The following is a 27,853-nucleotide window of genomic DNA, read 5'->3' as shown; positions in this document are numbered from 1 at the left end:
TGGTATACCGTGTGATTATATTTAAACTAAATATATGGGTGCTCCGCCTGATACATGAATCGGATTCTGCACCTGACCTACGTTTTTCTCAACTTTGACCCAGATTAAAGAGATCGGTTAGGCTGCTCCATCATATTTCTCATATGATGAATCCTGAATCTTGTTCACTACTGAGTTTCGGGTATGTGTAATAATACATGTAGTGTTTTGAGAAATCTTCCAGAAAGAACCCTTATGATAGTTTGGGTCTTCATATTAAAAATAAAAACATATGGCTTGCAAAAATACATGTACATTACTTGAATATGAAAAAGAGAAGTGATGTGAGATTTTGATAGAATATTTTATATAAAATATGAGACAAAAACAACTTTTTCTAAGAATGAGCATGGTTTGTACACAACCACAACATCACAATACAATGTTAATTTAATGCATCATCATACTCATGTGACAGTAAAGATCTCACACAGTGAACAGAATGATCAGTGCTTCTCTACTGTGTAATATACACTTGACGTTATACGAAATCGAATGTTATCACTATTAATTTTGCTTTGTTATATCCCTGATTTATAACGATCAAATCATGATAATATGATGGATGTAATATATACAAGTATGTTATTTGTTACACATATGAGGTATATATATACACAGAAAATACAGTACAAAATATGCACAGTTAAACACAGCTGCGTATTGGGTATATATAAAACCAATCAGATTGTGGTCTGCGTGTTCGAAAAGGCATGTTCAAAGTGAGTAAGGATTTCATTTGAAAAGTAGGAATCCAGAAGCACTTTGAATGAAATAATCTCGTGATAATTTTTTTAATGTGTCTTGTCATACTAATACTTTGTATATAGTTTGTTCTCCTTTAAAACCTGGATTTCTAATCATGTAAAGGACGAAGAGCTATCAAGAATACTTCATCGCTTTTTCTGGTTTGCATAGGTAGATTTCCAACTGAAATTAAAAGAGCGAATAATTTAATTCATATACTACATACATATTTAACACATGTATATAATACTCAAGCATGCTATTAAATTTAATACAAGGCTTTATTACACAGTTATATCATTTATTTGAATTTTCTTCAGGTTATTATTCTTAATACACATTTTTTTTTTACTTTGTCCTTCTGATAAAATTAGAGGAAATATTATTTGTAAATCTAATGTGCCCCTGATTTGTACATGAGTTATGTATAATTAATACAGTGATTTATTTATAATTATTGCAGACATAAGTTGTTTGTGAGATTTAGTCTTTTATCGATTTGCATGGTTGATTGGTGAATCGGAAAAACACGTCGGAAAGGTTCTACTTGATTGACAATGGTGTCAAATATCATACATAACTTTTGTTCGATGCGTCCATAAAATCACCATCGACTGAGATCCCCCCAAATAAATGAATGCAATATGTGTGTCAGAATAACAGACCAAAAATAGGCCGTGACAAAGCGAAGAAAAACTCTCGACGTGGACAATAATTTGGTCTACTATTCTCACAAAGTTATTATCTACGCTTGTGTGTCTAGTGCACTTTTAAGACAATTACTTATGATAAATGACTATAATTGTTCCATATAGAAGGTGGAGACAAATTTATTAAAAAAAATTGTTTCATTTTATACATAATAAAGATGAAATCTTTCATGAAGCAATAATAATATTTTTTAAATCATTTAAGATCAACCATTAATTTGCTTATTTACTCATTTTACTTACCATAGAAAGGTGACCTCTAAAATTTCTATGACCCGGCCCAAAACCGACCTGTAGAGCACACTGTCTTGACTCCACAGCACCTATAGTTTAATATTTTAATTCATTGGTTTATTTCAGTACAAGCCCTTACTTTAAATATCATTTGAAATTAAGATTTGAAATGAAATTGATTAATAATTGGATGTACGCACCAAGTGAACTCTTTGAGGCGTGTGCTCCATTTAATACACCTTCAAGTTTTCCGTCAGACACAATATATTCAACGTCTTTCCACTCTGAATGCTAGAAAGAAGGAAAAAAATTTTTTTATGCCAATAAAAAATTAATATATGATTTTGATAGGTGGATCACATCAGGTACTGTATAATAAGGTATATTTACTGGTTTATGGAGTTGTAATGCAACGTGACCGGGTTGTCTTGTTGTTTTCACCGTGTATCCAACGGAATTACGCTTTGTAAATACTTGAATGGACCCAACATCGCCACAGTCTCCATTGTTAATTAAAGCTTGTGACTCGTTAAACTCTAATTTTTCCAGTTCCTTGTAACGAAGGCGTATGACTAAGGTTTTGCCGAAGTCAACATTTGTGAACCTAGGAATAAGCAATCGACTTTTTCCATTGAAGACTGCCATTCCATCTTGAACATCTACATTTTCATTGCTAATATAAGTCCATTTTCCAGATGCATCGGTGACACCATTATTGAAGTTTAATTTCACCTCGGGTGTGCAGCCTGTCAAGTAAATATTTCGTAAAATATTTTTAGGAAAATACACTTACATTATCATTTGAATTTTTCAAACAAACCGTCACTGAATTCTCCCAAATACTGTAACAGAGATGTTCTACTTCAACTTTATATTAAATTGTAACTCACCAGCAACAGGTTTCTGGACGTTAGTCGCCTTAAAGGTCGGATAACCGGGTTCTATTACTGCGCATGTGCACTTTCTTTCGTTATATTGCGTTCCTTCTGGACAGGGCATTGTGACATATCCTATCCCTATCATTAGCTGCTTGAAATTCTGTCTATCGTTAGCGATTGGAATTTTGTCACAAACTGGCCTTGTAGGTGCTTAAAGACAAAAATGGTGTTATTTCATTTTTTGTAAAGTTTAATTGATTTTAGAACATAATTTTCACAAATAACTAAAAGTATGACATTTAGAATGTATTATATTCAGTAGCTAAACGACTTCATATGTGTACATGTACTTACTGTTATAAGAATTCAGTTCCACTGGTGAATTCAATGGACAGCTTTTACGACAGGTCCTATCAACATCCCTGACACAACCCTCCCCTTTTACGTAATGAAATCCAAATCTACAACATCTTCCTATGGAATAGCCATTCGAACACTCCCAGAAGGCGCGACAGTTTTCTGGTTCCTCATACTCCTTCTCCCTGACATAACTGCAGCGATCTATATAACAATACAGAATTTTAAACATTTTGTTATATATTTTTGATGATAATCGTAGATATGTTACAATTTTAAATGCCTTTCATTTGAAGGGAAAAGACTTACCCACAGGACAATAAGATCTTTCTGAATACTGACAAGACAGAATAGTTTGATTCCAAAATTGTCCAAATGGGCACCTTTGTATCATTGCTCTAAGACGACCAAGTTCTCCATAATAACAGTGGACAAACAAGTTACATTCATTGGGATGACTGTTGAATCCAGCGCCATTGGTCATTTTACAACCCTCACAGAGTACTGGAAGATAATATTAAATCAAAAATTATATTTCAGGACTCATGAAGAGCACGATGGCTCAAAATTTCGTTACAAATACAAGATCTCTGAAAACTGCAATCTTACTCTTTGCTTCCCTAGGAGTTGGTTCTGAATTAACGTCTGTAGTCAGTTTAGTGATTACATTGCCTTTCGGTGTTACAGTTTGTTGAGGTGGAGCTAGGGTTGGTGGAGGAAGGTAATTGTCCTCCACGTTACAGAACAGCTGGACATATCCAGTCATCAGGTAGACAAGGTGGACGTAATTCTTCACTCGGATAATCTCGTTCTCACTAGAGGATATGAGTTTCAACTCTTCTTCATTTGTATTGTATCCAACCCCAACGGTAAACACGGAGATTCCCCTTCTGTGAAGACGCGCTGCTTCCATTTGGGTGTAATAGTCGTATCGGGATTTATCATTGACAATCATGATTATTACTTTAGAGACACCTTTCCTGCCTTGTGTCTCAACAAGTTCTCCAGCAGATTTCAACGCTATAAAAGACATACCAGTAGAAAAGTGTTAATTTAATTATCACATGCATTTTCTAATTTCAGGCTCTTTTTATACTTCAATCTAGTTCAAACTAGCTAATTCAGAGATTTGCGGTCCCCCGTTTTCAGGGTCATATTGGTTGAAGCACTGATATAAAGATATTTCAACTGTCTTGTTTGTCCACCATATTATTATTATTATTTTTTCATATTTTTGAAGTAATATGATCTAGTGCAAAGTTACGACACCAAGGTTAAAGCTTTTTTTGATAATTAAACTTCAAGGTCAAGGCAATGAGGTCAATCATCAAAGTGCAATTAGAAAGGACTTCTGACAAGTAATGAACATATGGAAATAGGATAGTCATGACTCTTGGTGAAAAAGTTATGGCCAAGGTTAAACGTTTTGAAACTTTAAGGTCATGACGTCAAAAATCATAGTAAAATCGTCTCGTCACAGACAATGCACATGGAAAATATGAAAGCCCTATCTCTTCAGGTGCAAAAGCTAAAACCAAGGTAAAATTTCTTAAATAGGAGGTTAAAGTTCAAAGTCATGAAGTCAAAGACCATAGTGCAATCGGAAAGATCTTGACACAGTTAATGCATATGTGAACATGAATACCCTACCTTCTCTCATTCAAAAGTTAATGCCAAATTATTTTTTTAAAGTAATTAAAACTTCAAGGTCAAGGTCTTAAGGTAAAAATTCATAGTATATTCTGAAAGTTCTCTGGTCACAGGTAATGCACATGTGAAATATGAATGCTTTATCTTCTTTCATTTAAAAGTTATTACCAAGGTTAATTTTTGGTAAAATACAGACACAGACGAATGAAATTTAATGCCCTCGAGGGGAGGGGGGGGGGGGAGTAAAAAATACAAGAAACCATAGTTCCTTTTAATGCGTACCAATATCATATCTATTGCTATCTTCGGGTAAACCTAATCGAGCTATTCTGTCCTCTAGTTCTGAGCGGTCTCCACTGACGGGTATCTGTAGAGCGTCGTTATTACCCAGTAACACCACTCCAACCTGCACCTTATTCTCTCCCATGATAAGCCGGTCCAGGAGCTGCACTAGAGCTCCCTTCAAATATCCAAAGTCTTTTTCGTTGCCTGTACCGTCTATCGCCAACACGATGTCAAATTTCCTGTCGCAAACTGTCAATGAAATAAATCTGTTTTTTTAAAATCCATTTTTAATGATAACAAGTCTAAATAATGATATGCGTCAAACTTCAATAACTGCTTAATTAATTCTTTTGAGAGAAAATATATGTGAAAATACTTTGTCGTTCTAATCAATTTGCTTTTAAAGTGACAGTTAAGTCTTTTTCATGTAATTGAACTTTTTGAGTGGCTTTAGAGTTTAACACACAGCATAAAAAAGTTTTCTAATCAATCACCTTAAACACTTCAAGTTCAAGAAATTCATACGGCACTATTATATCATAAGGACTGTTCGTTAAATTTCAGTGGTGTATGATCAAGATAAGTGCATGTTCACACGAAGAAACGAAGTTCGCCGAAGTAAAAGTAAAACAATTTTTAAAACGTAGAACACATGTATGTGTTTTATTGTTTTAATATTTGAAAACAAAGTATTCTTAATGCTGTATTATTGCATAAAGCAATAATATGACTAGATGTTTATTTGAAATTAAGTAAACACTGTAATTATAAACCACACAATTTATTAATTCTAAATATCTGTGTAAAAATTGTATAAGAGAATGCATAATTGCCTTTATCATATCATAAACATGTCTAAAAACAATCCACTAAATTGCCATTTAAGCAAAAAGTTTCTAAAGGGATAACTTGTCGCTTGTCTTTCTGGTACTAAATAGGCAATCTACCAACCACCGACAAATTCTAAAACTTTATTAATTGTTTTGAATTTATTTGTAGTAAATTAACCTTATTTGCAAATTAATGCTAATTAATTATCAGTATATTTTTTGTTTTCTCTTTAAATTGCAGGTACATTGCATATGTTTATCTTCGTTGTACGTCTACTTTTTGAATTGCTGTAGAAAATTGGAATACATGTAGATACTGTTATTTTGGGCTATTTTTGTCGATTTAAAATACTACTAGTGTATTTTTTCTTCAAACAGTTTCTTTTCCTTCTTAAGAATTATTAAATAAGATAAAAAGAGTTTAAGTAATCGTCAAATTATGAAGTAATATATAAAACGGAAGAAAGAAAAAGAAATCGTTATACTGTTTTAGACTAACATTGACGTCCCTTAACAACTTAACTCTTTTTTTTTCAAATGGTCAAATCATTTGCATGCATGAAGTGGTGCTAAAGCGACAGCTCATTGTATTTAAATACCAATTTTTTCCTTATCTCAAAGTTTTTCAAAACCATTGCCTTAATTGGCCAAACATGCAGAATGCAAAATGAAAAACAAACCATGCAATCATGCTTTCGTGCGCTTTTAAACGTTTACCGAATGTATTTTTCATATTGCATCGTCTATATCTGTTTATCGCTCGGATGAAACGTCTTCCTACAAATTAAATACAGACATTATTGGAAATCAATGCATATCGGTATATACCTCGTTTCCTGGCTAAGTATTCTGGGACATGTGTCGTCCTATCATTTTCATTTGGCTTCGGTGACCAGTGAACCATATTGGGACCAGGTGTTGTTAGTTCGAAATGAAGCTGGGTGGTGAGCTTTTCGTTTTGTTTTTTGAACCAATCGGGAGGAATATACGGGATGTTCCAACGAGGAATGCTTCCATTAGAGTTGGGATCCTCTATCCAGTGAGCAGGCTTCTCCAAGTCAATTTTGATATTTATCCATTCTTTCTGATCCTGCCATTCTGGAGGTTTAGCGACATCCGGTGGCAACCAGAACGAGGTTTTAGGGGTCAGATTGTAATCACGGATAACAGGTGGCTCAAGATACTCCCGTATATGCACTTTCCGTGTGATTTCTGTGATGCTAGGTGGCCCACCGCTAACTGGAGGTGGTGTGGTGGACATTGGGACAATATAAGATGCTATTGGAGGCCTAGACTTTGATTCATGAGTTGATATGCGAGGGTAGAAGTTTCGAGAAAGATCATTTCCCTGAGGACCAGATGGAGTATCAGAGGAATATCTATTCACTACTTTTACGAGAGTGTTGGTGTTATGTTGGAAAAGACGATGAATGGAAGTACCGTAGTCTTTTCGTTCTGAAAGAAAGGTGTACATGCAATAAAGAAAGAACAGGCATAATCATGTCCCAGCTTATTTGTCTTATGCAAACCATGCTAAAACTACCACCATCATAAATTGTAGAACCGTTGAAAGATATATAAAGCTGTCACCAATCATACATCATATATCATTCTCTACTAGAAATCAAATGCAAAGATTGATCTAAAATTTCTCATTTAGCGCAAGAAGTACTTATATTCATGAAGAAAATGATATGTTTAAAATGTATTTTTCTTTCTAAATGTATTAACATTAACGAACAGGTGAACATCTGGGTATATTAATTTTAGAAGAACACAATTTACATATACCTTTATTAAGGCCGTTATCGCGTCCTTGTTTAGGGGAGTCTGGAGAATTAGGGCTATCTATGGGGTTTTCGGGTTCTTCAACACTTTCACTACTACTGTGCTCTTCGCTGTAGGAAGAATCATAGTAGCTCTCTTCACTACTAGAGTCACCTTGGTCTCCGACTCTTCCACCACGTGACAAATCTTCATCTGTATTTCCACTGAAAGATCCACTACTGCCTGAGTCACTACTACCTGAACCACCACTGTTAGATCCATATCCATTTTCGCTAGATCCAGAATTGTTTTCTCCATCTCCTCCTTTCTCCTTACATTTGCAATTTTTGGTCTTAGAGCTCCCTTCTCCTGAATCTTCATTGGAAGAATCGTCGCTGCTGTCTCCAGAAGGAGCTGCAAGACGGAAGCCATTGTTGGATTTCTCATCACCTTCTAACTCTCCAGATACACGGTTAACATCATTTCCACCTTTAGATTCACTACTTGAACTATCTGAACCTGTTGATCCATCGTAAGAATCGCGAGCCACTCCACTTGAACTTAACATACTGTCTGATTTTCCGTTCAAATCACCATCGCTTCCACCTGCATTATTTTCACTAGATGAGGATTCTTCACTCGACGCACTACTGGATCCATCTGAACCACTTCCTCTTTTCGAGGACTGTTCACTTATTTTTTCAAGAATGTTAAATTCTCCTCCATGCGTATCCAAATCGTCTTCTTCTTCTGAATCATACATATACACATCAGGCACGAAGTTAGGCTCCTGAACAGCGTTATGTCCTGTGCTTTCGGCTGTAACTTTGCCGGTTGAGGGAACCGAAGTGATTTGCCCGTCGTCTACTTTTGCAACATTTTCTTTCTCATACAGTTCAGTCAAAAACCCTCCAAATAAATTCATATTATCATCCTCCTCTTTATAATATGTGTCCTCTATAGGTTGTGGAGGTGGAGTATGTTCACCAGCAGAATATGATACTGTCGTTGCGAGTGTTATCCCCGAGTCACTATTATCGGATGTAGTACCTGTATCATCTTCGGAGTCACTATACACAACACCACAACACATTACAAAGAGAAATCCAACTTTGAAACTATTCTTCCATAATCCCATTTTTGCCATATCTGAAATAAAACACAGAACTACTTTAAAACCTGGCTATGAAAACTTTTCTCAACATTAAACGCATTGTTCTTTACGATCGCATCAAAGTACTCTGTGGAATGAAAAGAAAACACATTGATTAATATCTTTATAATTTTTGCATGAAAACATGTAAATTAGAGGCCAAAAGTCAAAATTGATTGACGCGTTGATGTCAATGTGACTGTATGATTGGTGCACTTTTGTGTCACGTGATATCCGTTCAGTTTAAACAACATCTGGCTCATTTTGCTAAAGGCTTTCAACCTATGTCTATATACGTGTAAATAAGTTACTCTGTAATAAAAGATAGGTAATTAGGAGAGTTAAAAATTCAAAAGGTGTTAAAGTGAGAGAATTAAACATTTGGAGTTCTTCAAGTTAGATTGTATATTTTTTTTAGACATGGATTTTGATCTAAACCTTTCTTGATTATTATTAAATTGTGAATGTCTTACGATGATAAAGTCATTCAAATATCAAATTTAGCACCTTCTTTGAATGCATTTTATTTGTTTGTAAACATGTTTTCGCCTGGATATCGCTATTTCTAAATGCAGCGTTATTTGGTCAAAATTCTTAGCAAAAATTTTCACACTTTGATGATTCTTTAGAACTTGTACAAGGTATTTAGCGGCGCAGAGCTGTCAAACGGAATTTCGCCGTCACTGACCTGCGTGCATCAAAAAATCAACAACGTCGTATATATTATATATACTTCTGTGTGTTTGAAGATCTTGATATAAGCGTTAATTACTTCATGATTGATAGAAAAAGAAATAAATTGTCTTATTGTTAATTATCATACTCATAAATTATTTTGTTGTTGACATTCCAATATGCCGAAATGTGTTCATCTTCACAGATATGTAAATGAAAACTAACTTAATACATTTTGATAAAATTTTATTCTACACTAGATGAAATCCCGCGCAAGCGCGGGGAATTGAATTTATACCACTACCGACAGAAAATATATTGTAGTTCTCTACTGACAGCCTACAGGCTTATAGCAGGAACAAATACTTAGTTCAAATCCCGCATGAAGTAGATTTACCTATCCAACCAACCCCCCAACCCCCCCAACCCTCGTTTTTGTGTTTGTTTTATTTTATTAATTTTTTTTTGTTTTTTTTGTAACTTGAAAAATAGCAATTTCATTAATTGACGTTTATTGTGAAACCTGTTATACTATGTTATGGATATTTTACTTCAGATGCTCTTATTTCATTTCCGTCAAGGATAAAAGCAACGAATATGCACATTTTACTAATAAATGATTGGGGGGGGGGGTATCACAGGTACTTATTTTTTTTACCTATCAATAAGGTACATACATATTTATAAACCAAGTACCTGTGTAAAAATTAGCTTTTAACGCCCTATGAATAGGCTGAGTATTTGATAGAAAAGACTAAGCTGCAATAATGTAGCCCTCTCCGATTTTTTTTTTTTTTTAATGATATTTTCTGGCCTCTCTCTCTCTCTGCCCCCCCCCCCCCCTCAAAAAATATTACATCTTTAATTGTATTTGAACAATACCTTATTCATTAATTTTCTCTTTTCATGTAAGCAAGCTTATTACGAAGTACAAATTGTACTTCGGGTTCGTTGCCACGATGCTCTCAGTAAGGAATATATACAATTTTTACCGATAAATTTATTAGGAAAACCTACTACATACATGTATATGTAATAGTCTTTCGATATATAATTATATTCACAACTTATAGTGTTATCAGTGATTTACCATTATTTCAATTATGACTATTTACACAAAAGCTTTTTTTATGGTCATGTAGCTATAATCGCCTCGTTTTTTTCTTAACATCGGGCTCGATGCTATATGATGTTCTAGAAGCTTCCGTCAATATAAAGATCGGTGAATGACGAAAATATTTTGCACATTTCCCTTTTTAATCGGTTATCACAACTTATTTCTTTTATATAATTTAAAATCGAGTTTTGATTGAATAATTCAGTGATGACGTTTTCTGTAATAAATAAACGATTGCTTGTTGTCAGTTTCATTAAAAATTGCCAGTAACTTAGATCCGCCAACCGGAAACGCCACCGTACTCACGTTTTAGCTATTTCATGGCTGTTTATAGAAAATGAAAGTAGACTTTTAATTTAATGTACGATACTTACTATGCGAGTGAAATCTAAATATAGTTTACGGACATCAGCTTGTATCTGGTGTATTGTTAAAGGAGTAAGTAAGAACTCTGGTGCACCCGTTTCGGAGTTTATTTGCAAAATTTATTAATTTATAAGTATAGATTTCTGCTATTTTCACCCGTATTCAAATGAACGAAAACCTCATTAGCTCCGTGTGACCTTTGTATAAATTAGATTGATACAGTATTTACAAAACTAAAGTATGAACAAGTACAATGTAAATTCGCGCTAACAGACCTCAAACTTGCAAATTATTCAAATCAATAAAGCGAATTCCTGATCATGATCTTTTTACAGATTAGCCTTTAAAACCGAACTGACGATCATTGATTGAATATATTTTAGTCATAATTGAAACAAGTGGAGAAGACCAATTCAAAAACTCTTTAATCAGTCCACAGACCACATAAAAATACTAGAATATCATTAGTAGATGATAGATTTATTGAAATGAATATTTTTACTACGACGTCGTAAAAGTTTTTTTTAAACTTGGAATAAATTATTTAGACAATTACTCCCGTAATAAAATAATTTAAGTGAATAATTATAACAACTAATGTGCGCCATCTTTAAATTAGCTTGCAATTTTCAAAAATCAATACATTTACTTTTAAAGAATGTGATTTTTTTATGTCTTTTTTCAGCTTATAACATACAAAATGCTGTTATGTGTGTGTGTGGGCCATGTCCTCAACTATAAAAGTAAACATGTATTTACTACGAAAATGGAGGTTACTATTAACAATTTTGTAATTGTTTTGCAAAATCGATGATTTCTTAACTCAAATTAAGTCAATTCATTCATATTGATAGATTTGATTTAATCAATATAATATCAAAGGTTAAAAAAAAAATGCAAACCCACATCACTTAACTTCCTGAAATAAGTCTTTAATGAAATTTTTTGTAAACGATGGAGAGACGTGACCTTCGTAATTGATCACAGGATATGAAATGTATATCTTTTTTTTTAATACCCTATGACTGTTGAAGGTATATGTAATGCATAAAATGAGAGAAATATGTAATTTTCATGCTACACACGTACATCTTTTAATACCTGTACTTCATTTACAAACAAATCTCGGAGGTAATTTGTAACATTTCAAATAAACTTCACGAGCAGAATATTGAAATTAGAAAAGCGCATTGTCTTTTTACCTTTCTATTCACCGTGGCTCAGATGAAGTGACCAATGATATATAACTTAGATGTGCACATCGACTTAAGTTTTATTGGACAAAATGTTAATATAGAATCCAATTCTATAATTAAAACACCCTAAAAGGGGGGGGGGGTGTAATTGGGTGGTTATCAAAAAATATCTAGACGATGCACTTCTAAACTGTTGTGCTGGATTGTTCTGTCATCTCTTGGCTAAATAATCACAGTCTACTGGTATATATAATATACACAGACAGTATATACATACAGTTTTGTCTTTTTTGTTTTTTTTTTTTATTTATTCATTGGAGGGGGGAGGGGATTGAGCCTTAGTTTTAATTTTAATCCACAAGTCTAACAGGTGTCCTTTATAAGTATATTATAAAAATTCTTTGATAATATCAATATGCATTTTTGAAAACAATGTAAATGAGAATGAAAAATAACATCTAAGAACTTGGCAATTATTTTTTTAATTTATATGATTCAATTCTTAATAACATAATATTTTCAATCATAGTAAAACTGAACAGTACATGGTAAAAGAAAAGGTAGTCAATTCTGAATCTCTGATTTAAAAAAAAAACAAAAAACAAAACTATGTTTGTATTTGCCTTTAGAGATATTTTTGTGATTCAAACTTCCTACACCTCGATTATCATTAAGAGCATTGATCACAAATGAATATTTTTTTAAATAATATACCGACCCCAGTCAACATGAAGATAAAGCAAATATCTGATCTTACTTAATATGACATCTCAATTCTTAAAGATAAAATCTTTGGTCTTTTTTATATATAAAAACGAATATCAGAATCTTATTTTGTTTTCTGGGTGAATTTCAACAAATTTCTATTTTTATTTCAAAACCTTTAATTTTGAAAATAATATATTAAGTCAAATGACAAACTATCTTTCTGATGCAAACTAAAAGGAACAATGATAATTGTACAGCAAAAACTAAACTGCAAATTAGTACAATCGTACTCACCTAATAGATATCTGCAAATGTTTTGAAGATTTTGAAATCCAAAATCCAATTTACAAATAAAATTGAGGAGCGAGCACCATGACCCAGCACCTCCGAGGGCAAACACCTTAAACACAACAGAAACGGGAAAGAGCTCTGGCGAGCCTTCATAGGCCGCCCAAGATTTTATTAATCCGTCACTGCCTACGTCTTACCTAGTCAGAACAGGTGAGGTAAAAGGGGAAAACACATCTTTTGAAAAATATTAACAAAGTACAACGTGGATAAGAGCTTTTTTATTTGCTCTAGAATTTACGTGTTTTAATTATGATAATCAAAGAAATTTGCATGACATCCAATGAACGTTTAACTGGTAATTAATTTTCACATGTATACTTTTATACAAGAATATTAATTTGGAATTTATTTGAAATACAGAATTTATCTTTAATTTTCACAATTTTAAAACTTGAAAGGGTTTGTTTTCGCAAAATCTGTAACCATTTTGATTTTTTAAAACCTCTTTAAACTTACATTTCTATGTTACCAAAGATACGTCCGTCAAAACTGAAGAAAAAACCGATTTGATTTTGTCTCAAATTCAAATGAATGAACTCCAGTCATGTTATCTACGTGTACCATTTTTATTTATTTTAACTTAAAATTCATACCGATCTAATAATATTTTGTCCGCGATCCATTTGCCTTTGTCACATTTTTGAATAAGATAATTGCATAAGCTAACGATATTATACGATCAGTCATCGTTATAGATTAAAATAAGATAATTCTACCTTAAATATTCCGTAAATGGTTTTTGAATTAATACATAACTACATTGGTTTTCAGCTGACTCAAACAAATACAATATTTCCTTTTTAAACTTCTTCACAGCCGAGACACCTGATTGACATAAAGGTTGACTTCAGGTTGACTGCAATTTGCTTCACAGTCTTTTGTCGCATTAAACTGCACTAAATTATTTAAAGAATCAGGCGTGCATCAAAGTCTCAGACTGTTATGGGCCGTGACTCCAAAGTCACGGTGATTACAACTACAAAACAGGATTTTTCTTTTATGTTAATATCTTGCTTTGTTATCACAATAATCCCTTACCCTCCCCAGAATTGTACATTTTCGTAACCTCATCACAACCATTGGGGGAAAAACTTACATGTACATAATTTATCGCTATACTCCTAAATTATTCATTAGCCTTTCAATTTCAGCGACCCAAGAGACACCTAATTTCAAGAGCTGAGGCATTCATATGCCACTTGTGTTTCTTTATTTTACTTTACACAGGTGATGAACCAATCCACAGCTGTGACTTTGTAATGATCCTCTATCTTATATTTAAATGATTCCCCACATGTCATAGTCCCTTAAGCAATTACTGTCATCTTGGCGTATTTCATGTTTCTTTTTTTGAACTTAAGTGATGGAGTTTGTTGGTGCAATTGTTTTAAGATCTGTATCAAATCTATTTTTCTTTATGGTGAACACGAATCATCCAAAAGCTCGATGGTGATGTTTTAGTTCGATTGAGATAGATTGTTTTCACATCCCCATATTTATACTTTCAAACTGTATTCCATTACATGTATGCTCTTATGTTATATATGCTTTTCGTATATCTAAATGTCTTTGACTTGCTGACTCTAGATCAACATGAATATATAACCATTTTGTGACTGAGGCAGAGTGTTGAAGAATGAACACAGAAAACCATAACGGATAAAGTTACTTAAGGACACACGCAACGTAGTTTGAACTTTGTTTTTTTCCCTGGAGTTGAAGAGTTCCAATACTTAAAGGAACTGTGTGCTACATTTTAATGTCTATATATGCTGCTGTACACTTCTTCTAAAACAAGTTTGGATAAACAAAACATTTAGAATATATGTTTAGTATTTGTATATTAATCTTTGAATTATACAAGAATTTTCGTCAATTGATATCTTTTCAAAACCCCTGGTTATGCATGCTGAATTTTTGTCTACAACGTCTGCTGGCATTATAATCTTAAATTAAGAATATCTTGAAAAATTACCAGCAGGTAAGGTACGTTGCGTATATCCTTAGAAGCGGATGGGTTTGCATTCGGTGTAATTTGATTTGTCATTTTATACATATAAAATCAAGATTCTAATTTAAAACAAATGATTTTATATACGTAGAAATGCGTTTGTTGCAAAATGAAGAACATTTTCGGAAAATTATAAGTAAACCCTCAGCCATCACATTTGGGAACTGGAAACGAATACTATTTCCGCTATGTGCATGTACGAGGCCTGATACAGCTAAGTGACAACATTATTACATGTTATGAGAATTTTTTTTTATGATTATCTAGATTTGCATTTCTCATACTGACATGTTTGTTCAGGTTTTATTTTGTTTTTCGCCTCCTAGACAATATCTGCGCACATTACTTAGTATATTTTTGTATTTATACTCCCTGTTTAGCATCTCGGAATTATTTTTTTCTATTTTCTTTCCTTTTTTGTAAAATTTATTGTGTTCATTTTAGTAATTATTTTCGTCGTTGGTGTGAATTAAAACGATAAAACAACAAAATAGACGTCTACATTCATTGGCGAAAATATTGTTGTGTTTATCTAAGATCCATTAAAGCCTGGATCTTAATACAGGGAAGTTAGAATTCTAAGGATCACGTCTAAAACGACAGGCAGACGTGTTTATGACTTGAATTAAGAAACTACGAAGTACATTGCAGATAGAGCAACAAGAACCTCCCAGATTATTCGCTCTTCTTAACCTACACATAATAAAAAATATATTTGACGCTTGTTTAAGCTGGATTTAATGTCTTATCTGATGTTTAATATATTGTAATGGCTAGTGAACTGAATTATAAATTGTCATCAAACCGTGTTTCACTGTTATTTATGGTAAACTAAGTCAGTAAAGTATAAAGTCAAGATTATTGGACAAGTGGAACCGCAGAATCTTCTACAAAATGTATGATAATCTTATTTATTTAATTAAGTAATGCCTTTGCAGTAAAATGAAGCCACGACAGCACCATTTGACAACCTGAAAAGTCCTACATACTCTATATGACTCATTATCATAAATCGCGAATGAAAGCAACCAATGAGGTTTTTTGGTAAATGGTTAATAAGCAAATATGAAGAAACAAGATGCAAAAAAATCCCCTTTTTTTCAATATATATTATTGCAAGAATTTGTAAACACTAGAATAGACAAATGGGATTTGATGCCAAAGGTCAAAGGTAAATTATGTAAGAAGTGTGAATTATTGAAATGATATTAAACAGTTATAATTATCTTGCCGATTGAAAAATAAAATGTATTGATAATTGAGAGAAAAGAAAATTATGCTTAATTAAAATAAGCTAATTTGATTAAATGTTTAGAAAAAAAACCTCTAAAATATTTTTCATATGTCGTTATTAAGGTAAGAGAGAGAGAGAGATAGATATTGTTTACACAGATAATTGTGTAGTTTCTATAAAAAGTGACCCCCTTTATTGACATGAATGGTTCGATCAATCATGAATTGTTCCACTTGTTGTCAGTTATGTGGAATATTTATACGACATATTGATATGCTTCCAGAAGAATGGAATCTGTGAACAAGAACTACTCCTCTGTTAAATAAACAATCTTTCTCACAGATATATGATAGTTATATGACATTTTATCCTTTTTAATTGTCAGTATGACAATTCTTTCCGTGGAATTTGTTCCGGGAAACTTTCTTTGAATGCAGCGGCAAATTGAGATATAAATAGATGCTGAACGTAATTATTTATCGTGTAACTCAGACAAAATCCGGATGCATGAAAAAAAAAAAAAGGTTTCTTTTCTGACTCATTCAATGGGAAATTTATTATGTAAAATGTTGGTAATAAATATGGTCACCTATTCAATCTTAGAAGGATTCATATGTCTAGAAAAAGTAAAATAGTTATAAAAGGACACGATAGAATACATGTAGGTGCCACATAATTCTTTTTATGAGGGATGTTTTCTGTATCTCTAAAATTGTTAAAATAAAAAAGAATATTTATAAAATGTTAGATTCTTTTATTCTTTATGTAAAAAAAGAGTGCAATAATTATTACTATTTTGTTTGATTATTAATCAAGTTTGAAATAATAAAATATAACAAACCAAAAAGAAATATTTAAATTTAGAATTATATTCACACACATTGTAAAAGAAAAAATGCACTTATCAATTTCACCGGGGAAAACCCCCCTGTCAGCTACAATTCAAGCTAAACATTAATGATGTATAATCATAGCACCTTTAAACCGTTTCTAATAAAATTAATCCAACTGCACATAAGGTTAAACCAAATTCATATGGCACAGCGTTTATAAATAGTATCCAACTATGAATAGTATCTATATATAAACCATGATTTAAATTTTAATTGCGAATCATTTATATAAATTATTTGTTTATTACTTCTTTCAAGAGTATCAATCTTTTTTTCTTAAAATTTTTGTTTGTTTAATTGTTTCTTTCTATATTTATCTAAAAAAAAAAAAAATAAAATCAATGATCAATGATTCCACCCAAGTTAATGAAAAAAGAATTAAAAACCATTACAAAATATGAACAAAGACTCTGTCGAATGAGAATTTATACAATTTGACCTTAATGCTCATACACAAATGAACATAAACATGTAATGCTGTTTCTAACACATATCTGTAATTTTGCTTCCCGAGCGACCGCTTGTAATGTAGTAAATGCTTTTTATTTAGGTTACAATTGTTTTTGAAAGACAGGATTACAATCATTAACATCTTGTTATACAAGAATCGGCAACATTTATGCCACACCGATGAACGATGTTTCCTTCATGTTTTACACCAAATCGAGCCCAGAGGGACATTACCATTAATATAAACACATTTGTATACGAAATACACATTTTCTGATAATTTTTTTTTCTTAAAAGAAATTAGTTTGTACAAAATGCTACATGTAGCTCTTATTGAGGTGAACCAATGTCTCATTTTCTTCAAGATCAATAAGTCTGATATACGACTACATATTTATGTACATTTTAACACAGAGCAGTCATGGCAAAGAAGACGCCCTTGTCTCACTTCATTCAGTCATAAAAAATAGAAATGAATGCAGTATGTCTCGATGCACAGTTAACGCCTACTGAACACTGACTTTTCATAGATACGTTTTAGACATTAAGGTGTAAGTAAAGACAATAGACCAACATGGAATGCACTTCACATAAGGTTTTTTGAATATTTGTATTAAATAAACATGGATACAAATGTTTATATATTTACGATACTTAAAATACATGCTTTATTGAATTTTTGTACATGCTCTTTTCAATAGATACATTTCTATCTTTTTTCTTTCTGGACTCAATGTTTCGATTTGAACGCTATCTACAGAAGTATTGTTAGTATTCTTCTATAAGGAGATAGAGTCCTTCTGGCCAGGTGTTTCCTTGACGAATCGTTTGTAATAATTAGGAGTCACACATTGATGGTAAAATCCCTAGCATCAGCGTCGCCAGTACCAGTTTTTATAGTTCAATGGCACGATAAGATCTGCATAGACCAGTACGAAATACAGTCTCCTTTTCCTCGTACCATGTGTGGACAAAGTCAATAAACATAAATTTGTTGTTCCTTATTTTTTTTTTAGGACTTAATGTAGACGTTTGATATTTTGCAACCACATTTTCATGAGAAGTTTCAACCCACATGGGGAAAAGGAAAGAAATATTGATAATGAAAAACTGCATTTATCTTTCAATGACCTTACGGTATTTGAATATAATAGCATTCAAGAGGTTAGAGATTTGATACAAAACTATGGACCAAACGGTGAAGTCTGAGGTTAGATATACGTGTATACGAAGAGCTTACCTCAGAGGATTTTCTCTTGTCTGCACTAGAGGACCATAGCCACGAAAACACAAAATTTTGAGAAATGTTGAAATGAAAGCTTTTAAAAAGAAAAATGTAAGAGCTGTCAGCACTAAATATTAATCCAGAGAAGAAAGACTGCCTACTTCTCTTCCTAGCCCATAAAGATAATGTGTTTGGAGTAATTAACTTGTATCATGGCTAATTATTGCTTATATCTTGCGCCTCACTTACGCATGGGCGGAGATACATCTGACAAATTGTTGTGAACTACACCTTCATACTTAAGATTCATTCAAAAGTTTTTTTTTTCCGGCTAGTAACCAATGGACTAATTAAATTAATTACGTTGATCACCATGCCTTACTACTAAGTAGCAGTTTGTCACGCTTAGCATATTCAATTTTGCGGTAACGTTCGTTTTTATTCTCCTTCCTTTAACTCATCCGTGGAGCAAATTATTACAAATTATGCTTTAGCTGTAGTGATATATCAATTTTTAACATCAACATATATATCTTATTTTTTATCATTAATTTAATACAAGACTTAGATTTATAATGACACATTTCGATAATTAATGTGATTCATAATATTCATTCACCAAATTTGAAGTCTTCTAGCGGAAGAACGAAAAACATGTAATCAGGACAGGTTGTATCTTGTGCAAATGCATGCTCGTTAGAAATTATGCAATATATGAATGATGCTATATTAAATATTAATACAATAAGCCGTCTGCATGGCTCTTGACAAATTTTTGCTCATTTATTTTCGTAGGGTATACCTTTACACATAGCATGCTTCAATATCTACCAAAATGAAAAACAAGAGGCCCAGGGCTTTGACGGTCACCTGCGTATCATAGGTTTCTTGGCTTTGAGAAACTCGGAGCTACTTATTTGTTTATTGTTTAACGTTCCTCTCGAGAGTTTTTCACTCATATGGAGACGCCACCACTTTGGGAGCTACAAATTTTGACCTATACTCGGCACTTAGGGCCATTGAGCAGTGAGGGATCTTCTTCGTGCCAGCACCTACTGCGACACGTGACCTCGGTTTATGCGGTCTCATCTGAAGGACCGGTCTCCACGTCCCACAGAGGGATTCGAACCCGCGACGTAAGGATCAACTCCTTACTCCGCGACTCTAGAGCGAACGCTCTAACCACTGCGCCACGCGGGCGATCGGGTGACCTAGTAAAAGCAATAGAACGTACGTGTCTTTCACCCAAACTCTTAAATCAACTGGTGCAATTGTAAAAGGTAATTTATGTCACTGGATGTCCTCTATTGTTTGCAGAAAACTCGAACAAAATATATATTGTGCATTAACCTGTGTCAATTATAGAAATGTTAACAAATGCTATACACATAATATATTTGAAGTTCAGACTAAAGCGAAAATATTTGGTTTGATACAGATTTTGCTAATGATCAAAGAACAAAATTCACCAACCCCAAAATATGGCCCTTAATATTACTCCAATAACAATTTAGTATTTTGTTATGAAATTTTCAGTCCTTCAAGGGTATTTTTATGAGCGAAACATGCTATCATGTAATTTTTTTCCCCAATTTACTACTATTTCATAACCCCTTATGAAAATATAATTAAAATTTCTGCACAATTTATAGAAATGATTTTTTCAGAGTTAAAAATAAATCTTTCTCAAAAACCTTAATATACATGTTTGTATACGGATGTATTCGTTATAATGTTAACGACTATAAAATGGATTTTGCTGGTATTTATGTGTTTTTCTTCTGTATATATAAAATTGAAAGAAGATATAATCTGGAATATCGTAAAATCATTCTTTGTTAATCTCCCACTGCTTTATTGTAATAGTAAAAGGGGGTCCTTGAACATTGCTGTAAATAAAATATGGAGATATGTAAATAAAACTTCTTGTTACCAAATTCTTCAATAAATAACATTGTAAACTTTTGTATAGAAAAAAAATTCAATCAAAATATGATTTAAACCAAAGAATACAAAAAAGCCATAAAACTTTTTTTTTTTTTTTTTTTTTTTTTTTAATTACAAAGCAATATTTCGCAGCGATTGGACTTTGTGTAACATTGAATTGATAATTAACGACAGCATCCTCTCATTAAAAAAAAAACATGAGGTGGTTTGAGCTTTCACAAATTGTTAACTTCGTCTAAGCGACCATTTATTGGGTTCAATATCCTTTGTAAGTTATGGGACAGTGTGCTGAAAAAAAAGTTTAATGCTTGTTATACAATTCTTCTAATTTTTCGCAAACTATTTTAAGTGCAAATTGACCCGTTTTAAGCAGACTTTGTATATAGTTATAGTCCTATGCCGCTCAAAGGCTCTGTCGCAAATATTTCCGTCATATATGACTCAACAATAGGTGGACAATATTGCAGACAGGATGAATAATGTTACACAAAACAAAAAAAAAAAAAAAGAAAAAAGAAAAAAAGAGAACAAAAACAGCTTGCAATACATTATATAACTTGTAAAACAGGATCTGATATTAAATATTTGATACAATGTAGATATAATTTCACTGGAAGGTTTCCGGAAAAGGGTGGGAAGGGTCTGTCAGGGGTACCCCTCCCCTGAACAGGTATTTAAATACATGTTTATATAAATGGGTACCATTTTGCGGTTCTGATGCATTCTTGAAGTTATTACCTAAAATAGATTTTTACCTGCTGACGAAGCAAGTAACAACATTGTCTTTGTTTGTAATGCTCATTATTTATATTGTATTTTAGAGGAACTGGGATTTAATTCAACAAGTGGTAATCCAACTTATACCCTAAGCTCCCTTTCTAAAGAGGAAAGTCTTCAAAATCATTTGCCAGTTTTAAATATTATTGATATTCCCAACAACCATTATGAATTTGAATTACCATATCTATACTGGATTCCGAAACTTCATAAAAATCCTTACAAACAAAGATACATAGCGGGTGTTCTACCAAGCCTCTTTCTTTATTCCTCACTTTAATATAAACAGTAGTGAAGGAGAAACTTCAGGACTACTGTGCAACAATATATTCGAGAAGTGGTGTAAATCAGATATGGATACTTAAATATTTTTAGGAACTTTTGGAAAATTTATTATCACAAAATTTTACCAAAATCAACAACATAAAAACTTACGACTTTTCAACTTTATGTACAACCATTCCCCACGATAAATTAAAGTCCAGGCTCTTTGATATCAATGACTGCTGCTTTTTCAATAAAAATGGAACTCGTAAATTTACTTACCTTGTCATTGGTCATTTGCAAAATTATTTTGTTAAAAAAACATTCTGATTGTACACACAAGTACTCTGAAGTTGATATTAAAAAGATGCTTGAGTTTCTGATTGACAATATCTATGTGGTTTTTGGAAACCAGGTCTTCCAACAATCTATTGGAATTTCCATGGGAACCAATTGCGCCCCGTTCTTAGCAGACCTATTTTCGTATTCATATGAAGCAGAATTTGTTCAAAATCCTATACGTGAAAAGAAAAAATACACTTGCTGTGGCCTTCAACTCGACATTTAGATATATCGACGACGTATTGTCAATTAACAATGGTTATTTCCATTCTTATGTCGATACAATACATCGCAGTGAGCTTGAAATAAAAGATACCACAGAGTCTGACACACCTGTTTCATATTTGGATATTTTTACTAGAAAAAGACGTTAATGGTAATCTAACAACCAAGCTTTATGATAAACGTGATGACTTTAACTTTTCAATCGTCAATTCCCCTTACTTATGCAGCAATATACATGTAGCTTCATCACCTGCATACGGGGTTTATATCTCTCAGTTGATTCGATACGCAAGAGCATGCTCTACGTATGAGCTATTTCTAAAACGAGGTAAGTTATTGACAAACAAGTTGATGAAACAAGAATATCAACAGTCTCGTTTAAAAAAATCATTTCGTAAGTTCTATGGTCGATACAATGACCTCGTCAGCAAATACAATCTATCATTATGTCATTCATTAAGTCATATGCTGACTGACGTTTTTCATGTTAATTGTTAGGCCATATTTAAACACTGCATTGTCGACGGGTTTTTCCGTTATTTCCCAAACATGACAAGGAGCACACGGCGGGTGTGACCGGTCGGCAGGAGACGCTCACTCCTCCATGGCACCAGATCCCGCCTCTGATGTTTAAGAGGTCCATGTTGCTCTGCTCCAAAATTTGTATTGTTTAATGGACTTTTGAGCTTGAATACCTTTCGTTATCTCCACACATTTCATTCATTTTACATTTTCAAAAAGATATATTTTCAAGATTTTTTTAAAGTTGGTGCGACCGCACTCAATGGCCTTGGATTCGAACTTAATAATGCTTTCCGTTTCCTTATTCCCCCTTTTAGTAATAAAAAAGACATGGAGTGTATTGTAGTCATTTCATGCTGTCTGAAAATTATTTTTTTCTTCTTTATCTATTTTGATAAACATCCCAGTACAACAATACAAAGATTGACTTTTATTTAAAAAGAATCATAAACATGTGGGGCGGCTTTTTCATTGTTGAATAGTATTAAGTAGGGGCCCAAAACATATCACATGTACAATGTTACAAATTTAAAGTGTAGCACACTTATCAAGGTCAAGATCTAGTAAATGAAAGGTGCCTACAGATTTCTCAAATTTGAGAAATAAATTCCTTTTATGATGCTTTATAACTTTAGCTTGGTCAAATAAGGTGTTTCGGGGCATAATTTGTAAGTAAACAAGACAAAAGATTTTATTTTAAACTGTTATTTTCAATGAAAAATTAAGAAAACCAGTCAAGACTACGGGAGTTTTTTCCGTATCAGACAAGGGAAATGTATCCAGATTGCGTACAGTCTCTCAGAAAACGGTAATTTGTATGTTCTTGGCCTCTCCTATAAAATAATATTAAATTGAATATACATGTAGGTATCGGGATAACTTTTCACATGATTTCAAATCGAATTCCATGAAAATGCTTTATTTTCTACAGCATTGCATTTATAAATAAACATATGAATTTGCTATTTTTATGTGCAGTCGCAGAATAAAAGTAATTTATTCTTTAGGTACCAAATGACACGTAAGATATACTGTAAATGACACAGAATGTTGTTAATCTAGAATATCATAGCGTCAAATGATTTTAACATGTATTTATGAAATGCAGACCTTTTTTTCAAGAGTAACAAAAGAAGAAACATAATAAAAACAGTCTTTACAAATCACAATTACAGGCATAAAACACTGGAACTCCACTAATACAAAAAACAAATACAAATATTAACGATTTTAAATACATGTAATGCAACATTGCAACTTTCTGTCTCTTTTATATACTTTAACGTTAAAGTTGTCACATATACGCTGTAGAACATTCAAATGTATAAATACATATACATGTACATGTATTAACATTTACCATTACATGTATGTGCTATCATAGGACCATCGACACCAGATACAATGTAGCTTGATTATAGCTAAATATAAATAGGCATTATTATGGTTTTCTGTTTAAATTCTACTTTTATGTGTGAAAAAACAATGCCCTCAGGGGCCCTTGATTGGTCAATAAAGTATCTTGTATCTTGTATAGTGTCTACATTCAAGATCTGATACAGAAAGAGTTAAACCTAGGATTTCAAAGATTTTACCGATTCGTTTGAAAAAAAGTTTGCAGTCTGAAAAGTTTCTGCTATTAAGAAACAAACAACATAGAGTACATGTTCATGATATTACATATCAAAGAGTCACGCGCTATTCTAATGGAAACTAATGGAAACTATAATAAGCATTTTTTTTTTTTAAAAAAAGAGAGAAATAAATAGAAAAGTGTTATATTCCAGAAGTATATGATATCGTCTGTTTTTATATTTTTCTTCTGTTCACTAAAACCTAAAATTTTTCATATAAAATCAAGATGTGTAGTTAAGAATAAACGAGGAAGAAACTATTTTCTGACCACACTATCACTGTGTTTTACACCAAGATGCATATTTTGCCTGAAAAGAAGCAAGAACTACGAACCAGAGAAAGAACAAAGTGAATGCAAATGTGTTAATAAATGGTTTTTAAACAAATTGATGAACATACACCTGAAGGTTTGGAAATAATAAATAAATCAAAACTGGTTATGTAAATTACTACCTTTTTACGCTATCTTAGGATTTGTTATTGTAATAGTCTCCGTAATTGGCCGAAAAAACTTCCAAGAACTGTAGCATTTGTCATCGTTAAGGTGGAAGCTAGTTTGTATTTCCTTACCATATCATAAATTTTGTGGAGGAATTTCATGCTTTGGCACCAATCTGAGAATCAAAATGATATATGTATATAAATTGTTATTATAGACGAAACTTAGATGCGTTTTGGATGATTTAATGCTCATATAAACAAATTCACATTTTGAGGCATTGTTGTGTCTTTCAATCCACAAATCTTTAGATTTTTTGTCTGCTGGTACATTTAAATTTGATAACGCACTTCTTTAATGGCTATTTTAGACGCAATATCAAATGAGAAAGCAAAATATAAATTGTTTGTAAGTTAAACAATAAGTTAACTTTCAAACATTAATAAAGTTTGAAAGTTGAACCTTGCATTTGATTATTCCATATTTTGGTTGTGTTGATATACATGTATGTTTCCACAGTCTTGTCTGATCTGGAAAAAGGGGCATCAGAGACAACTCATAATGTTCATTTTAAGAAACAAACAGTCTCACTCAATTTTTATGGGTCTTTCAATGTAAACAAACTTTTTTTTGCAAGCATACGTTTTAACGAAGTTCGCGATTAACTTCCTTCCAGTAATGTTTACTATTGTGCATATCATATGTCTATGGATGAAGATTCAAAATGTTCGAAATTGGGATCATTTCCTTCTCTTCAAAATGTTCGAAACTGGGATCATTTCCTTCTCTTGATAACGAATAAAAGACATCTAAGTGATTAATTAATTAAAGAAAGATAGACGAAAATGAAATGAAACCTTCTAATATTGTTTTTGATATTGGCTTAACGAGTTAAATTCCAGAGATTGGAATGATTTTTTGGCATTCATAATGGTATTAGTAGTATTAAGTACACTTTGTGAAGCCAACTGCCATCAATCAAAGCGCGATGTTTAGCTTTGTATATCATCCTGACATGTACATTATGTTAAACATTTATTAAATGATCAATTAATGATCTATCAATTCAAACCCGGCCTCAAAATACCAATTGTATCAAATCGATTTGATATATGATGAATGGGAATGAACTTGATATCTTATTTTACTGATGATGTTCCTTTTGTTTTGCATACGCGAAAAACTATGGAATGAAGCAAATCAGACGTCAATGCAAAACGAACAATTAATTTTGCAAAAACATGGTGAAATACAAATTCAAAATGATCATGATGCAAAACTAGCAGTTGTTTATTGAATTAATGCTACATGGCGTGCAAAACAGAACAGACACAATCTGAATTAAATCTAGAAGGCGGGCATGTCTCTGAATTATGGAAAGCCAAAAGGTTCAACTAATTTCTTAGATATATTCATGTGAAATTTAATTTGTAGATTGTACATTTGTATTTAGCAAATTGTGCTATCATAACTTGTTTGTTTTAACAATCCAACTTTACAGATCTGTGCAAAATACAAAAGAAAATAATTTATGACAATTACTTGTCATGTACAATTTTTGCATAAAAATATCAAAATTTTCATGTACAAATTTGCGTAAGAAATATCACAATATTTTTATGAAAGATGACAGACCTGTTTATTTACACTCCGCATTTTTTCACCCACCCGCCAACCCACATCTCAAATTGAGATTAAAATTCGTAAGTCTTGTTTTTGTTGTCCCCCCCCCCCCCAAATATAAACAAAACCATTTCTGAGTTTGTTTTGTTTGTGTGCACGAATGTGTGAAACTACTGATTTAAATTAGAAATAAACCTTCATAACTTCATAAACCTTGTACATGTGTTTGATCAAGGAATGAATGCAACTGAGAAACACATACAAAATTTTAACAGTTGTGAAGATGAAATCGTCCCTTTCAGGTGTTTGTATACCTTGAATCTGACGAAGTTTATTTTGATTGCAGAAAAAGTCCATTTATGTGTAAAAAAAAACTTGAAGATTAAAAAATCACATATCATATTAAACACTAAAGCTTATATATAAAGCTATATAAAATATGCATATTATTTTGCCAGTACGTAAGCGGTGCAAAGAAATATCTAATTAGAGTGAACACAATATCTGTGGTTTGCAACATGTGGAAAATGTAAAAGGAAAGTACTAGTACATATGTCAATGCAGGACACGTAATTTGTGAACCAGCTTGTGAAATGAAAATTGTAAAAAAAAAAAAAAAAAAAAAAAAAAAAAAAAAAAAAAAAAAAAAAAAGCAAGAGCATGCTTTGATTACAATAAATTTTTAACCGAGGCAAGTTATTGATAGATAGGTTGATGTTGCAGTCAGCATTTTATGAATTCTATCGTCGTTATAAGACCTTGTTAGAAAATATAACCTATCATTGTGTCGTACTTTGACTGATAAATTTCATACGAAATGCTAGACCTTTGTTTTCATACTAAATTCGGAATATTCCGTCTACCTGATCGATGATCAATACCTAGGGATCAAGGCGGATGTGACTGGTCGAGAGGGGATCCTTATTCCCCCTAGGCACCTGATCCCACCTCTGGAATTTCCAGGGACTCCTGCTTTAAGCCCTGTTTACAGATTTTGTATTGTTTGTAGTTTTTTGAGATCGATCATTGTTGGTTATCTTCACCTTCACCTTTTCATAACAGACGTAGCATTAATTCAGGTTATCAGCTTCTTAGGCCTTTCCGACAGAGCTCGCAAAAAATTGTCAAAAAGGTCCCGGAAATTGCGATTGGTCAGAATTTTTGCATGCCATCGAGCGTCATTTCTGTAAATGACTATTGGTT

At 32.5% G+C, this 27,853-nt stretch overlaps 2 protein-coding genes across 2 annotated transcripts in view; both read right to left on the bottom strand.

Annotated features, from left to right (window-relative positions):
• LOC133185180 (zinc phosphodiesterase ELAC protein 1-like) overlaps positions 1-27,853 on the bottom strand; it is a 295,055-nt gene that overhangs the window by 246,574 nt on the left and 20,628 nt on the right. The window lies entirely within an intron of this gene.
• On the bottom strand, positions 325-13,142 carry LOC133185140 (uncharacterized). The gene is made up of 12 exons (XM_061320202.1): positions 13,007-13,142; positions 7,522-8,646; positions 6,559-7,185; positions 4,898-5,149; positions 3,575-3,985; positions 3,275-3,469; positions 2,963-3,169; positions 2,621-2,818; positions 2,121-2,476; positions 1,931-2,021; positions 1,740-1,819; positions 325-969 (listed from the first exon to the last, which is right to left on the bottom strand). Exons 2-12 carry the CDS (start codon positions 8,642-8,644, stop codon positions 922-924), a joined length of 3,588 nt encoding a protein of 1,195 aa, XP_061176186.1. The 5' UTR covers positions 8,645-8,646; positions 13,007-13,142; the 3' UTR covers positions 325-921.

This window comes from Saccostrea echinata, unplaced genomic scaffold, assembly GCF_033153115.1.
Source record: "Saccostrea echinata isolate AGI-Se365-2 ecotype Australia unplaced genomic scaffold, CSIRO_AGI_Sech_v1 ptg000001l, whole genome shotgun sequence".
Classification (NCBI taxonomy): Eukaryota; Metazoa; Mollusca; class Bivalvia; order Ostreida; family Ostreidae; genus Saccostrea; species Saccostrea echinata.
Note: the sequence above shows the minus strand (reverse complement) of the source record. Positions and strands in the feature narration are given on the sequence as shown.

Bases quoted from the DNA above. Each gene is read 5' to 3' on its own strand.
- LOC133185140 (XM_061320202.1), bottom strand. From the start codon at position 8,644: ATGGCAAAAATGGGATTATGGAAGAATAGTTTCAAAGTTGGATTTCTC. The intron at 5,150-6,558 runs GTATATACCGAT...TTTCATTGACAG, and splicing joins ATACTTAGCCAGGAAACGAG to TTTGCGACAGGAAATTTGAC. The intron at 2,819-2,962 runs GTAAGTACATGT...TTTGTCTTTAAG, and splicing joins GGAACTGAATTCTTATAACA to CACCTACAAGGCCAGTTTGT.